General features: G+C 45.3%; 1 protein-coding gene across 4 annotated transcripts in view; it reads left to right on the plus strand.

Moving 5' to 3' along the window:
- The window catches only part of LOC109987214 (arginyl-tRNA--protein transferase 1), a 61,340-nt gene extending 48,635 nt beyond the window's left edge, over nt 1–12,705 (plus strand). For all 4 annotated transcript variants that reach the window (XM_029278114.2, XM_020638231.3, XM_020638232.3 and 1 more), the window contains 2 exons: nt 4,776–4,896; nt 11,318–12,705. In XM_029278114.2, coding sequence (XP_029133947.2) covers nt 4,776–4,896; nt 11,318–11,496 — 300 coding nt within the window. In that variant the 3' untranslated portion in view covers nt 11,497–12,705. The remainder of the gene's footprint in view (nt 1–4,775; nt 4,897–11,317) is intronic.
- Nucleotides 12,706–14,672: the final 1,967 nt, after the last annotated feature.

Consider the following 14,672-nt stretch of genomic DNA (forward strand, 5'->3'; position numbering starts at 1 on the left):
TTTTTATCTTATATATTTTTTTTTTTAACAACCCCAGCATATTTTCTACGGATTCCATGAAGCCCAAAGTTCTTGGAGTGTCCTTGTGTGTCCTCCGTTTAACAGATTTCTTTGGTGTCAGGAAGGAAGTAGTTTTATATTTTTTTATTTGTTAGTAGTTAAAAGAAATATGAAGGAATAATGCTTGCTGTCAAAAATATGTCCATTGACCAACACTCGAAATATTTACAGAAAATGTAGTCAGTGACTTTGACTATCAACCCATTGTTCTGGGAATGTTTTGTATATTTTGTATATTTCACAGCCATAAACTGACTTGTTTTTCATTCCCATAATTCATATACGCTGCTGCTTAGTTTGATATGTTTTATAAATGTCTTTGTATTGATTCATTGGTTAAGATGGTTTTATAAATTCTTCTGTGGAAAAAAAGCCCAAAACACAAAGAAAACGTAAGTTCAAAGCTGAAAAATTTGCAGCTTTAACTCATATTTTTCCTAAATGTTGCATTTCCATTAGAAGGCGATTTCATCATATCCATCTTGCGTTCTAAAATCCTGCTACTGTAACATTTATTTTTGATTAGCTTGAATAGCGTTAGTCTGGAGAATCGGCAACCTACTAAATTTTCATGAGGCAATTTTTTGGTTGTGATTAAATGTCAAGCGATTTGCATGAGGTGCTCTGCATCTTAAAAATGTCCTCACTTCGTTACCTGGCTGTTTATAGGATGTAGATGTTTGCTTAGAAAGTTGAAAACAGCACAGTGTTGTTTTCAGCCTCTGTATCTCTCGATTGGAAAAGACACATTCTTGTTACAGCTGCTTTCCTCTTCTCTTTTCGAGGAAAGTGAAGTGGTGATGTTATTGTTTGTTTGGAAGATTGGAGGCTAGAGAGACAGCCATCCTATTAGATGTGTTGTTGGCTCACAGTTGTGTGTTGTACAACAGCTCTCACAGTGGTAGCCTGGCACCAGGTGCAATATGGCTCAGCAGCACTTAGAGAATGTATTGGTGTCTCGCCATAAAATATCTGCTGGGAAGTAGCTATAGCACCAGCGGCACGCAGACGTCGAGAAACGGTTATTATACTTGGCTACCTAGACACAAAACTGCTGTTATTTCCTAGTGCAATGGTGTGCCTTTGGTGTGTGTATGTGTGCATGTGCCAGCTGTGTATCAGCATGACAGTGTATTTGATTTTAGTATTTTTCACCCTGGTGGTTGGCAATTTAAAACCAGCAAATGGAATATTTCAGAGCCCCTTTCCAAATTGCAGTGACACACTCATGAGGTAATAGTCATTCTCTAGAAAGCCTCTTTTCGGTTTCTCGTGTACAGAGCCCATTTCCTTTTCATCAAGCATGCAGACAAGCATGGTGAGGGGCGGCGATTATGCACAATCTATCAGAAGGAATTGTGAAGCTGCAGCACAGCCATGCAGATAAAATCCTGCTCTTTGGGGACATCAATTTAACATTTCTGTCTACTAAGGTTGCTGTCGAGGCCCCAGCCATCATCGTTGTTGTATTCTTGCTTGTGCTGTTGAAAAATTGTTTTCTCTCTCTCCTCCACATTTTACGTGTTTGGCTCAGAGTGTAGCTTGTCATAGATCTAAGAGAAAAAGTGCTTAGATAACTAAAAGCAAAATTACTTCTAAATATAACCCCTAAGTGCTGCAGCAGCTATAATTTGATAAAGATGCAGACACTGAAGATGCATGATCTGGAGGTGTGACTTCACACAAGCAGTACAAGTTTTTTTCCCTTCTTTCTCTTCATCCTTTCCTCTTTTCAGAGAGAGAATTGAGGAATTGTGTCAGTGCCATGACCGCACTCTGTCTCTCATTTTGGTCAGCGAGGCCTCTCTGTCTGTTGAAAGTTTACCGTGTAAAACTTGATCTATGATTTTGGGACAGATGATCCGAAGCTCTGAGGTTTTTCCCAGAATCAGTAATCTTCTTTATTTATGACGGAATTTCAAATGATCTTAACTTTTCAAGTCATCAGAAGGACTGCTGTTATGAGAGAAGCAGGACACACTGGTTATATTTCAGTCTGAATCACTTGACACCGTGATGAGTGTTACAAGAACACAGACTCATCTTTATTAACTTTCTTTTGTAAACGTTCTCGACAGAGAAACACTTTGTCCACATTAGTTTGGGTTCATAAGACAGTCAGTCTGTTTATTGGAGCTAAATAAGAACAACAATCAGATAAAACCAAAATGCAACTTCAATAACTCTTGACTGAGGTGAAGTTATAATTTCTTCTGCTTCCTTGTGAAACTCAGAACCAGCTACCATACTAATGGCCCGATCACATGGTCGCTCGAGGCCCGGCTACTCCAAACATGCCGAAAACATCTGGGGGTCAGGGGCGTGGTCAGGGATGGCATGGGCCCCCCTTGATTGTTATTGGCCACCACAAAAATCATTTTTCTTTTTTCAATGTTTTCGTTTTTCTCGTCTCCTCCTGTTTTTATTTTCAAGACGAGCTTTTCCGTTCACACGCGCGTGTGTGTGTGTGTGTGTGTGTGTGTGTGTGTGTGTGTGTGTGTGTGTGTGTGTGTGTGTGTGTGTGTGTGTGTGTGTGTGTGTGTGTGTGTGTGTGTGTGTGTGTGTGTGTGTGTGTGTGTGTGTGTGTGTGTGTGTGTGTGTGTGTGTGTGTGTGTGTGTGTGTGTGTGTGTGTGTGTGTGTGTGTGTGTGTGTGCGTTGATGGAGTCCATAGAGGTGAGGCAGAGTGTGAGAGTGTCTGACAGTTGGAGACGGCTGCAGGTTGTTGGGACACGGCGAGCATCCGATCAATGTGTGCGTCCGTCCTAACAACGGATTCATAACATTCCACCTCCGTCCATCTGTTAGCAGAGGCACTTAAAGCATGCTACAGCCTTTAGCTTCACCCTGACGCTCTCTCTCTGTACCGCAGCCTTTCAAAGACCGAGGTCCTCTTAAGATGCTTTAGGGCCGTCGCAGTACCAGAGACCTGCCAACACCCAGACCCCATTTATTGGGAAATCTTTTAACTATCGAATTAGCAGGCGCAGAAAAGTTGCTAAAGTTTTAGTACAATTCAGACGGAGTGCAGGAGTTTGTCTTCAACTGTTGTCAATTAAAAACAGATACGCCGCCTTGGACTTCTATTTCTGTTGCTGTGGTAACAAATAGTTTTGAAGTGAAGTTATCTGGTTTTGTTAAAACTCTACTCTACGTGTGGTATGATGTGTGAGCCGGCATGGAGCCTTCCTGAGGTGTCGTGGGACTAATCAGAAGAAACAGCGGTGAAGGGAGGATCCCTCATGGCGAGCCCGGTGATGTCCTGGCTCTCGCTGACCATCGGTCTACACGGTTGACTTGTAGGAGGCCAAGAGGGGCCGAGTGGTGTCTGGGTTGTCACAACCTGGAGCATGCATGTACTGAGCCGGTGTCTGTTGAAGGTGGCAATGCTGTTGTGGTTGCTATGGCAACTAGGCTAGGTTATTTAACTTATCAGTAGGATAAAAGGGCATGAGTGGAGCAAGGGGGGTCTTCACTGAGCGCTCGTCCTTTCATTAGGGTATCGTGTGTTTAGATTAAACACTACTAGCTGTTTTTTTTTTTAGACTTTCTCTTAAAGTGCACACAGAGAAACACGTGAACCCCATGCAGGTTTTTTCACTATGACATCACACCTGACTTGATGCAGCAGCTTGAAAATGCGTCTCTGAGTTTATGAGACGATAGAGATATGATTTGGATGCTTTCATCTACAACAGACTCGTTGGTAATAAAAGGTTACCTGTTTAGTAAATGTATAAATCTGCAGAGCAAACGCCGTCTCTTTAAGTTAATCTGCAGATCCTTGAGTTTGTGAAGCCGCCTCCTTCACGCTCACGGCGTCCCGTCCTGCGTGTAACAACATGCTGCATATTTTCCATGCGGGCCCGCTGACAGGTCTGAGGTGGTCGGAGCACTCGCACAGAAACAGCAGGATTCCTTTAGTTTTCATATTTACAGTTCATAACCACTTCTTCACCTCGCTTGTGTATGAACACTGTTTTCATGAAACGTCGGAGTCTTTGTCCTCCAGTTTAACGTCTGAAACTTTAAACTTTGTGTGTGTTGAAATGTTGCAGCGGGTGTGTTGCAGGCGCCCGCTTGTTTACTCTCTCTCTCTCTCTCTCTCTCTCTTTCTGTTTCTCCGCTCATTCAACCCCTCGCTCGTTTTGTCTTTTTCTTTCCCCTGCAGCTGTTTTTGTTCAGCTCGGTTTACTTTCCATCCCAAATGTTAGGTCAAACACTCTCGTACCCGTTTCACAATCGCACAATATGCTGGTTTGTTTACATCTCCTGCTCTGCGCTGCAGACACACAGGCATGACTCAAACAAAAGACTCGAACAGAGCCGAGTTGGACTCAGGTCTCAACCCTGATCCTGACCCTGAGGTCGGTTTACATCCTGTGGAACCTTTAACCCCGGAGCTCACAGGTTTAGTGTGAGAGGAGGGTTTCAGGCCTCTCATCATTTATTTTCTATTTGTAAATAATCTGATAAAAAATAGTTACTAACTCTAAATGTCCAGGTGTGTGGAGGTGTTCTTGTGAGCTTTCAGATATTTAACCAGTTAGGATGTTTAAAATGTGTCTTGAGGCTGTATTAAGAAATGTTTGGCGTTTTTCCTCGATGCAACACAAAAACAAAACCGTTTCCAACACTGTGAACACATTCTGTTTCTTTCTGAAACAAATCCATTGTTTGAGCAGGAGCTGTAACCCCTCCTCTCTCTCCTCCTCAGGGGCAGTACCGGCCTTCAGACCTCCTGTGCCCAGAAACCTTTGCCTGGGTACCGATCGAGCGATGCCTTCCCCAGCTGGAAAACTCCCGCTACGCTCGTTTCAACCAGGATCCCGATGCAGGTACAACCCCGCAGCACTTCACACTTCTGTTTATTATATCACCACCAAGTCCGAACCTGGAGGAGACCACATGTTTCCACACGCAGCTCATATCCTAGAATACATTAATAACATTAAAATCATGAATGCTCACATCTGGAAGTCGTCGGTTTGAAGAATAAGTCGATGAGCACTTTTTTTTATAAACGGCATCGTTGAACAACTTGTTTAACAAACCTGGTATCTTGAGTTTTTATTGGTGGATGAATTAGCCACAGAGGTTTCCTCCTCTGCTAACACGGGCTGATTTGAACAGGATAAAGCTGTTCAACTTTAAAACTCTGACGATCTGCAGCGGACTCACAACTTCACTCTCAGCTGTTTCTGTAAAAGTGCTCCGCTTGTTTTTAGGCAATTTTTCCTCTGGAGGGTTTTTAACGAGGTTTTACTGGGAGATCAACTTATCCTCTCCAGAACAAACACTTTGTTCACTTGCGACGCTAATTCTGCACACGGGACACTTTTTCTGTTGCTAGAAACAGCAAAGTCCTTGCCGGTGTTACGCTTCAAAAAGTGACCATGTCAACTGGTAAATGCGTCTGTGGATGTTGTACGTTTTGTGTCCTAACGAACGCCTCTGTCTAGCTTTCATTCAAACAAAACTAACTTGAATCTGCCTGACTAAAATCCTTCTTCTGGTTTCATGATGAAGTTAAAACTTCTGTGAAAGTCTGAGTCTGAAAGACATCAGCTGGAGATGTTGTTAATGTTCAGAGAGCCGCAGTGTGCGTGAACTCTGATCAACGTGCGTCTAACAGATGAGACGGAAAGCAAATGTAGGAGAAGAGAGGAGTTCCACTTCATCTGACGGCTTCCACCGGCCCCCCTGAGCTTGGTTTTGGACCCTTCAGTCCTGTCCTCACTCTTCTGGATGAACCTCTGAACTCTTACATTAGCATGTGATCTGGTTTCACAGTGATGTTGTATTGAAAGCTGTGGGCAGAGTGCACTCAGTGAACAGAAACAGAGAGGTCTGCAGCTCTGTTCTCACAGCCTGCAGTCCAAATGATCCCTCCGCTCGCTCGTTATGAAAGGGCTGTGTTGGTTTAAGATGAACAGTGATATCAGCAGAATTAAACCACACAGAGAGGGTAGACTGGCAGACGCCCACAGCTTGGCCTGCTGGGGTGAGAGATGAGGGTCAGCGAGGGTGTTTATTAAAGTGAACGTGGGTTTGAAGGTTTTAAAGAGGAGCTTTTTATTTCCTGCATCGGGGCAGAAACACAGACTCATTTCTGACTCCTTGTTTCTTGAATCTTTCTCCCTGATCACTCTCCAGAGTCGATGCTGCATTTGTAAGTTTAATGTGTTTTAAAATAATGAACACCTGCAGCTTGCACATCAACCAAACTCAAACATTTAGCATCAATTGAATCTGCAAGCTGTGTCACTTCTCCTTCACGACCAATCAAAAGCAAGAACAGGCGGGGCTTCTGATATCATATTTACAACAACAATGGCGGAGGAGACGCTAGTCTGACTCATGTTTTTGGAGGGAACAGCTGAGTATCGTCTGTATATCAACAATCATATATGGAGTGTTTCCTTGTAATATTACAGCAGTGGATCTCAACTGGTCTAGCTTTAGGACCAGCCACAAACTCGTTCAGGAAATATTGCGACCAAATTCAAACAATCAGACCTTAGGCGGTACAAAACATGACAGAAAAACAAAACAGGAAAAAAAAAACATGTTTGTAGACTTCTTGACTCAATTTTTAGACATCTGCGACCCACTGAAAATGGCTCCCTGACCCACTTTTGGGTCCCGTTCCACCTTTTGAGAACCACCTACCTAGAGGAAGCATATACTGTATGAGGTGAAAGGAACCGGTCCAAGCACTGAGCCCTGTGGAACTCCATGACTTGCTTTAGCATGCATGGAGAATTTATTGGAGAATTTGTTTTTGTGCAAACAGAGTGGCAGTCTTTATGGGATCAATCCCTCAAATAGGAGATTCAAAAGGACAAGAATGTGATTGACTAGCAGACCGGGACTCTCGGAGAAAGGGGCACCATTAGATAAAAAAAAAAACATTTTATAGAGATTGGAAGAGAGAGGGAGGGAGGCTTGTGGGTGTGTGCTGGCACCAGAAGATGGGAGAAAAATAATAAAATGGAAGATAGATGTGCAGGGAGGTGGAGGAGGAAAGACGATGTGGAGTTTGTAGTCGTGAGGTCATACTTGGCCGTACAGACGTTAAAAACCCTCGCTGGCACAGATGCTCTTTCCTCCACCCCCTTTGTGGAGGTCAGGTTGTGTGATGATGAGGAACGTTTAAGTTTACCGTCTCTAAAAATCCAGTGAGGAAATAAGGACTCGTCACGTTTAATGACTCACTGGTTAACTCATGTTGTTGAATAATGTGGAGGTGAGGGAGAAGTGAGGCCGTTTAAAAGACGAGAAGTCGGCCTGTCATTTACTACATCACGATTAACAGCTTAACCAAGCGTCGGTCTGAATTTGGCTAATGTCTTCACAGGCACAAAGTTTAAAGACAGAACAAAGCCGCTCTCGCCAAAGATTGATATTAATCCGTGTCTCTTGTGGTGCCTCCGTTCCGGCTCGGACTGTTGACCTCGGACCAGTCTGGACTCTGGCCTTGCTGTCCAAACTCTGGGTCATCACGCTTCAGTGCTAGCTGTGTTGATGGGTAGCTCTCAGAACCGCTGCCAGGCTGTGGGATGTTGTGGTGGTTTGGAGCTTTCCGTTGGTCAGTCAGCAGGTCAGCGTGTCCCGTGTCATGGTCAGCTTAGCAGCATGGCGATCTGTGGACGTCTGCGGCGCGCTGCTAATTGGCAGTTTGTCTTCATGCGGCTTGTTGTTGGCCCCGATGAAGGCATGGGGAAGTCCTGGTCGAGGGTAATGGTTTTAAATCTCCACAGGCTGCATAAATAACGGACGGAGCTACCATGATGTCACTGTTTGGTCTGAAGCCTGATGTGTGACATTAAAGCCTTCGCCATGCTGGTTTTCTGGAGCCAGTGGTGACCATATTTGGACGAGAGGGTTAAAGTTACAGCCTGTGCTCGTCCAGGACTACTCCTGAAAGTCTTCCTGATCTTCAGTTGAACAGAATCTCAATGTGAACTAAAGAGTGGAGAAGAACATCCTGGAGAACAGGAAACATAATGCAGCAGGTTCATTAGAGCACAGAGATGGTAGAGATGGCGTGCAGACGGTCTATGGTCGTGCAGCGTTCACAGGGAAAAAATTAGTGTCGGGGCGCCGGTCGTGCGGTCAGATTGTGTGTCCGGGTAACAAACTGTCCTAATGAGGTGTGTAAAGACAGATCATCTAAAGTTTACTCGACTGTGTCTGCAGCGGGTTCACAGTGATTACAGCCTGTTACTGACACATGGAGCGCTCAGAGGCCTCAATGCACGCATGCACACACATACACACACACAAACAACACACACACACTGCAACACACATGCCCCGATATTAGTGTTTATCGGGGCATCGTTCACTCAGCAGGATAAACACTCAGAAAGAAGGACACAAGTACTGACCCCCCCCCCCCCAGCAGGCGCCAAAGAGACGCACAAAGTTACGACACACAGACACCAGGGCTGCAGGACTTCAGACTTTAGAAGTTTACTTCCAGCCGTTTGTGGAGCAAGAAGCTTAACGTTTAAGATGTTTATTTAAGCTCATTCTTTTTGCAGTGGATGTGAAAATGTTCGAGACGATACTGTGTAGCAATAACGCTGACGATTCTCCTTCAGAGTGCTGCAGGGACACATGAGTCTCCACTCTTGATGTCCTTTGTTATAATCAGAAGTAATCTGCACTTTTACGACCTTCAGGATCCCATCCGTCATTTTCATAAGAATAAAAAGGATGGTTCTTTATCTTTTGCTTCCTGCTCCTTAAACGTGGGGGTGAAGGGTCTCGGCCTGAGCTGGACTGATGTGAGCTAACACAGGAGCTTGATCCCAGGTCTCCATCTCAAAGAGCGGCTTTCTTACAACACAATGTTTCAGCCTCTTTCTTTTTAGACATCAGCAACATTAGGTCAGAGGAAGTGGTCATAACCCGGTGGCCTGCCTACGTTGAGATGGATGTGAAGAGAGAGGGGAGCGTGGCGAGGTGTCAAGGCCCCTCACCTCGGCTCTGACCCTCTTACTCGCCCTCCGACCCCTCGCCACTCCTCCTCGCCACGACCCTGGAGGAGCTGTGACCTCAGTCCCTGGGCCTGGCGGGTCTGGATCTCCTCAGAAAGAAGAGGAGGAGGAGGAGGGAGTGAAAGCTGTTTATGTGAGGAGCGGATGTTTGGAGTCAGAGAGAGCGATGAGGCCTCTGCTCTGCGTTACTGCCGAGGTTAATAAACCGTCTTCAAACATCTGCTCTGTGAGACGCTCGCCAGAGGACCGAGAGGCTTCACACTGTCACAGGACGCTTTAATACCACACCTTTAAAAACCATAGGAGCTCTTTTATTTGAGTGATCCATCGCTGGAAAAACTCAAATCCTAACAAGTTTATGAGCTTTAAAAACATCTCGTTACACATCCTCCTGGTAAACCACAGAGACTCAGAGAGAACCTGAAGGAGGAGAAGGGATCCACTTCCTCCCATCAGGACGCCTTCTTCATGATCCTGTGGAGGTTACATAACGTGTTTTAAAGCCGGTCTGTAATCCGCACAACGTTCTGCTGATTTTCATCATTTAGAAGTTTGTATCGAGCGTTTCTCACTTCTCTGACTCAGCAGTTTTCAGACCGTGGTTAGGGAATAACTGAGCAAGGAAATGAAGTTAATAAATAAAACATGAATCCACAGTGAGGTTTGAAAATCAGAAAATGTTAGAATATGAGAATAAATGGATAGAGGTGGGGGGGAGGGGATTGGGGGGGATGGGGGGGGCTCAGGGACTTCTGTTTGTACCCGCCTCTCTTCTTTCCTCTGGCTTGTTTTTTAAGTTGAAGTCTCTGAACGCTGGATGTGTTAGTGATACCTTACACGGCGGGATGTCAAACTGAAGGCCTTCCAATCGTCCCGTCAGAAGATCCCGTGTGACCCGTATTCAGTAAGTCGATGAGCTGTCCCTCTTTCTGCACAGAGCGAGCTGTAAACTTTACAGACTGAGGCGCTTAACGGCCATGCAGCGTTCATCATTCACACAGAAGTCTCCAGATACACCTAGTAGTGCAGATGCTCTTCTTCTGATTCAGGAGTGTTAATGAGCAGTTTGTAACATCAACTTTAAAGGTCACAAATTATTTAAACTCCACTTCACCATGTTTCTCTAACTCTAACATGTGTCTCTAGTCTGTCAACAAATCCCCCAATAATGAGAAAAGTGCATCCTCTCCGTCTTCTGCCTGCTCCACTTTCAGAAAATGTGTGCTCAAACAGGCTGTTTGGAGATTTTCCCTTCATGACATCACAAAGGGCAGTAACCCCTCCCCCAGGTGGGTGACACTCCCACAGCTAGGTGTTTGTTCTGCCCTCTGAGTCTGCCTTCTCACCGTAAACAATAGGACATGGAGCGAGACACCCGAGCCCTTCCAGAGAGGGGGCGTGGTCAGACACAGCTCATTTACATATTTAGAAACAGAAACAGTCTGTTCTGAGCAGGGCTGAAATAGAGGGGTTTATAGACATGATCAAATACAGGATCAAAGAAACTTCACACACATGTTTTGAGGTGCTCTGAGACTTATTTACACTGAAGAGGAGGAGGATATGTGACCTTTAATATAAACGTCATTGTGACTTGAATCTCTGAAAAGGAGTCGAGTTGATATGTAGATATAGTTGAAGTTGTAGTAGTTGATAGTTGTAGTTATAGATAACTGATAAACTCCTTCTGAAAGGTCAAACAAAATGAACAAAAGAGAATATATGTTGTTCTGGTCTCGTTGATCCTCCCTGCTGTGCTCTCTTTATGTGTCCTCTTGGCGCCGGCGGTGGACGGCCTGGCTCGGCCTCTCTCTCCTGGAGGCCGCGGGTTTAGTGGTCATTGTTTATTTTACACTATTTTCCATCCAGATCTCCAGAGGGTCGTTCTTAGCTTCACATTTAAGATTAGAAGCGTTTTTTCTGTGTGCTAATGGGAGCTGGCAGAGTCCGACACAGGAGCTGAAGAAATGCTGAGTGTGGCGAGCCAGCGTGGAGCGAGGCCGCGTAAACAAGGCCCACTAACGAGCGAGCTCCACCGTGGCACCGCCGCGACTCCAGGTTCAGAGCATTAAAACACTTCTGCTCCTCCAACTGCTTCTGGGAATAATGATGCGTCAGTGCCAAGTCACTCCGAGGTTAACCCGTCAGAACGAGGGAAAATAAGGACGATGTTGAAGTGTGGCTCATGAACGCTCTGCTTTTTATTATCCTGTGCGTGTGCGTGTGCGTGTGCGTGTGCGTGTGTGTGTAGGAGACTCTCGGCTGCTGAAGGACATCGCCCTGGTTCTGGTTCTCTACAGACGGACCGTCATGCCGTACGGCGTATACGCCCGTAAGCGTAAAGGCTCAAGCGACGAGGCGGAGGTGCAGCAGTACGCCGGGCTGGTGGGTCAAGACTGTGCTGAGAGGATCCTGCTGTACCGAGCCTGAACACACACACACACACACACACACACACACACACACACACACACACACACACACACACACACACCATGTCACACCTCTGCACCTTTTTTTTTTATCTACATGAACACACCTGCATACCTCCCTGCTGTGTGTGTATGTGTGTGTGTGTGAAGCGCTTCCTGCTGCCTCTCTCTGTAGTCTCAGCTGCTCACAGGTGGAACAACGAAGGAGCCGACCGCCGTCTGCTGAGTGTTTGTATTCACACACGCGCTGCTTTCATCAGCTGTCTTATATGTCAGTTTATCCTGAAGCATCAACCTTTATCTCCTTCCTGTTCCATTATTTCTTTGGATTTGACCTCCGCAGGGTGAGGTTGCCAAGATGTCAGACTTTTTGATACTTCGATATTTTTCAAGACCAGGTGTTTTTTAAACCAGCGTCAAAATCAGCTTCATTCAACTGTTTCCTGTTTGAGCGTCCTATCATGAGCAGCCAGAAATGACGCCACTCCCACAGCAGTGCTCGTTAGCTTGTTGTACAAAGTGGAGCTAACGGAGCATTAATAATACCCACATCATGATTGACATGTTGACCTTTGACCTGTCAACACCGGAGAAAAACTTTATTCAGCTCACAGTGGGCCGTTTATAGACGAGCCTCTGAGTGTTTGAGTCACCAGCTCGTCAATACAAAGCACCACACTTCAGTTTGTCCACCTTCAAAATAAAAGCACCACATGCTGTAATGTTTGCAAGGGGAAATGACAATGACAGCTGTGATTGGCTCCAACCCCCAGCGACCCTGAACGGGAAAAGTGATTTAGATGATGGATGGATGGATTGATTGAAGTCTTCAAACAGATATCGTTATTGTTTGATTTTTAAAAGAATCATACCAAAGTTTCAAACTCTGATGTCATGACGACCCTCCCACCGGGATCAGTCCCTTTAATCCACTTTGATCATATTAAAGCTTGAATGCTGCAGAAGTGATGCTGTTAAATAAAGCTCCAGCTGCTTACGGCTTCAGCTCTCTGAACCCTCAGAGATCATTTAGTCCTCTCCATGTTCACTACTCTGTTCCAGCTGCTCACTCGCAGCACCTCAGTTAATGTGAAGCTCAGAGCGTCTTTTTGTTCCTGTCTGATGTATTTATGGCTTTATTTGCTTTTCTTTTAATATCGACACTGTGTTTTTGATTTGAATCAAATAAAGGGTTGTGTATTCCCTGGTTGGACTTCATGGCTCGTCTTTGAATTCTCACTTCACATCAAACTCTGAATCCTCTCGGAGCGGGATTTAGGGAACAAGTCCAATAACACACGAAGAATCCTCTGCTGGCACACACTGCACATTCTTACACATACAGTAGTAAGATCTTGTCACACACACACACACACACACAGATTAGAGCTCGAGTCGGGCCAGGCAACAGGTGTCAGATATACAAGCAGGCGACTCGCCCCCCAAACAGAGGGTCTACAGCAGACCAGATCTCAGCTGAGCGTCAGATGGCAGACCTCAGCTCCTAAAGCATGAATTTATTGATTCTTTGAAGTAAATAATATTTGGGGGGTCATGGCAGCAACCACAGAGGATTTATTGCACTTTTATTGAAAGCTTTTATGGTCACTGTATAACAGGATACTACGAGATTAAGAGCGACTTTCATACCATGTTAGCAACATTAACACAGAGAAGCACACTCCATTCATGAGTAAAAAAAACAACCACAGTCCAGTTAATAAAAGTGTGATGAGTTTTAACAGGCTTCAGGTGATATCTGCAAATTTAAAGAGGAACAAGTTTCACTCAACCAGGATTCAATCTTTCAGCCCCCGATATACAAACTGTTTAAATCAGCTTTGTAAAGGAAACTCAAGCAGCTGCAGTTCCTCCAGTGTCCACTAGAGTTTGTCTCCTGCAGTGAGTCAGTCCTCATAGAGCTCCATGTTAAAATAAACATGTTTACAGTCTGGTACAAAAACAGTTTGGGTCTCTAGATCTCATTTCTCTCTTCAACTGTACAGGCTGAATGTTTATACAACTCACCTGTTTACATTATATTAAGGCTTAAAGGGATGTAGAATTAGGGGGCGTGGCCTCTTTGAGTGACAGGTGGGAGCTGCTAGCTGTCTGCTAGGTGTCCCCTCAGCTAATTCAGTCCCTGACCTTTAACCTCTGGGTCGTGTTTGTGCTGTTGGAGCCTTTTGGAGATTTCATGTAAATATCAGACTAATAATCTGTCTCTCTCTGTGAGCTTTATTGGACTAACAGACGGTCCAATAAGTCTGATCTCCACTTTTAACAACTAGAACCTCATTTATTTACATGTTAGCAACAGTTAGCAGCTATCTGTGACCGTGAGAGCATACACAGCTCGTTAGCTCGCCTGTTGACTTGTCAGCTCTCAACAAAAAAAGTGGTGAGTAAAAATGCTCTTTTAATCCTCCTGCACATATCTAGTGAATGTTTGTCTCCGGTGTTTAGCCGAGTTGTGTGAAGGATGTCGTATACCCAGGGTGGTGAGTATCCATTTTTGCTGGACGCCAACCTATCGGCACACGATCATGAAACCACAGACTGTTCGGTGTCAGCCTGACCCTGGACCCGTCTTGTGTTTGTGCAGCAGCTCTGCGGTGCGGTCTGACCTGCTGCACAGCCCTCCTGTCTGCACCTGATCCTGAGAAAACACTCCTCCACGTAGAAACTCAGCCTGGTTCTAAAGCAGCCTGCAGGACGCACTGACGGGATCATTCTCCATGAAAGGAACACTGACGCTGGCGGGTGGCCATGTTGGATCCACTGTTTCTCTCCCACATTAGGCATGCTTTCCTTCAGACTCTCACACACACACACAGTTCTGGCAGTGTCAGGAGCAGTTAGTCTTGGTGTCCACACAGCAGGACATGTGCCAGGCCTGTGGTGGTTCTCTTTCTGTCTAAAACAGCAGCCTGAGCCACTCGGCTGGTTCATAATGAGTCCTTAATGCCACAGAAAGCAGCATGGCAGAGTCTGGACTCATGTACATTATAAAGTCACTGCTCATAACTCTGATCTAGTATGAGGTCTGTTCTGACCATTTACTACTGCAGACACCGTTCAGCCAGAGGTCAGGACTCAGACTGAAGGTTTTATCTTCATGTCAGACCTGACACAGACTTGCGTTAAATCCTCTCTGTGGGTTATTTAAGTCCA

The sequence above is a fragment of the Labrus bergylta genome, chromosome 10 (assembly GCF_963930695.1).
Source record: "Labrus bergylta chromosome 10, fLabBer1.1, whole genome shotgun sequence".
Classification (NCBI taxonomy): Eukaryota; Metazoa; Chordata; class Actinopteri; order Labriformes; family Labridae; genus Labrus; species Labrus bergylta.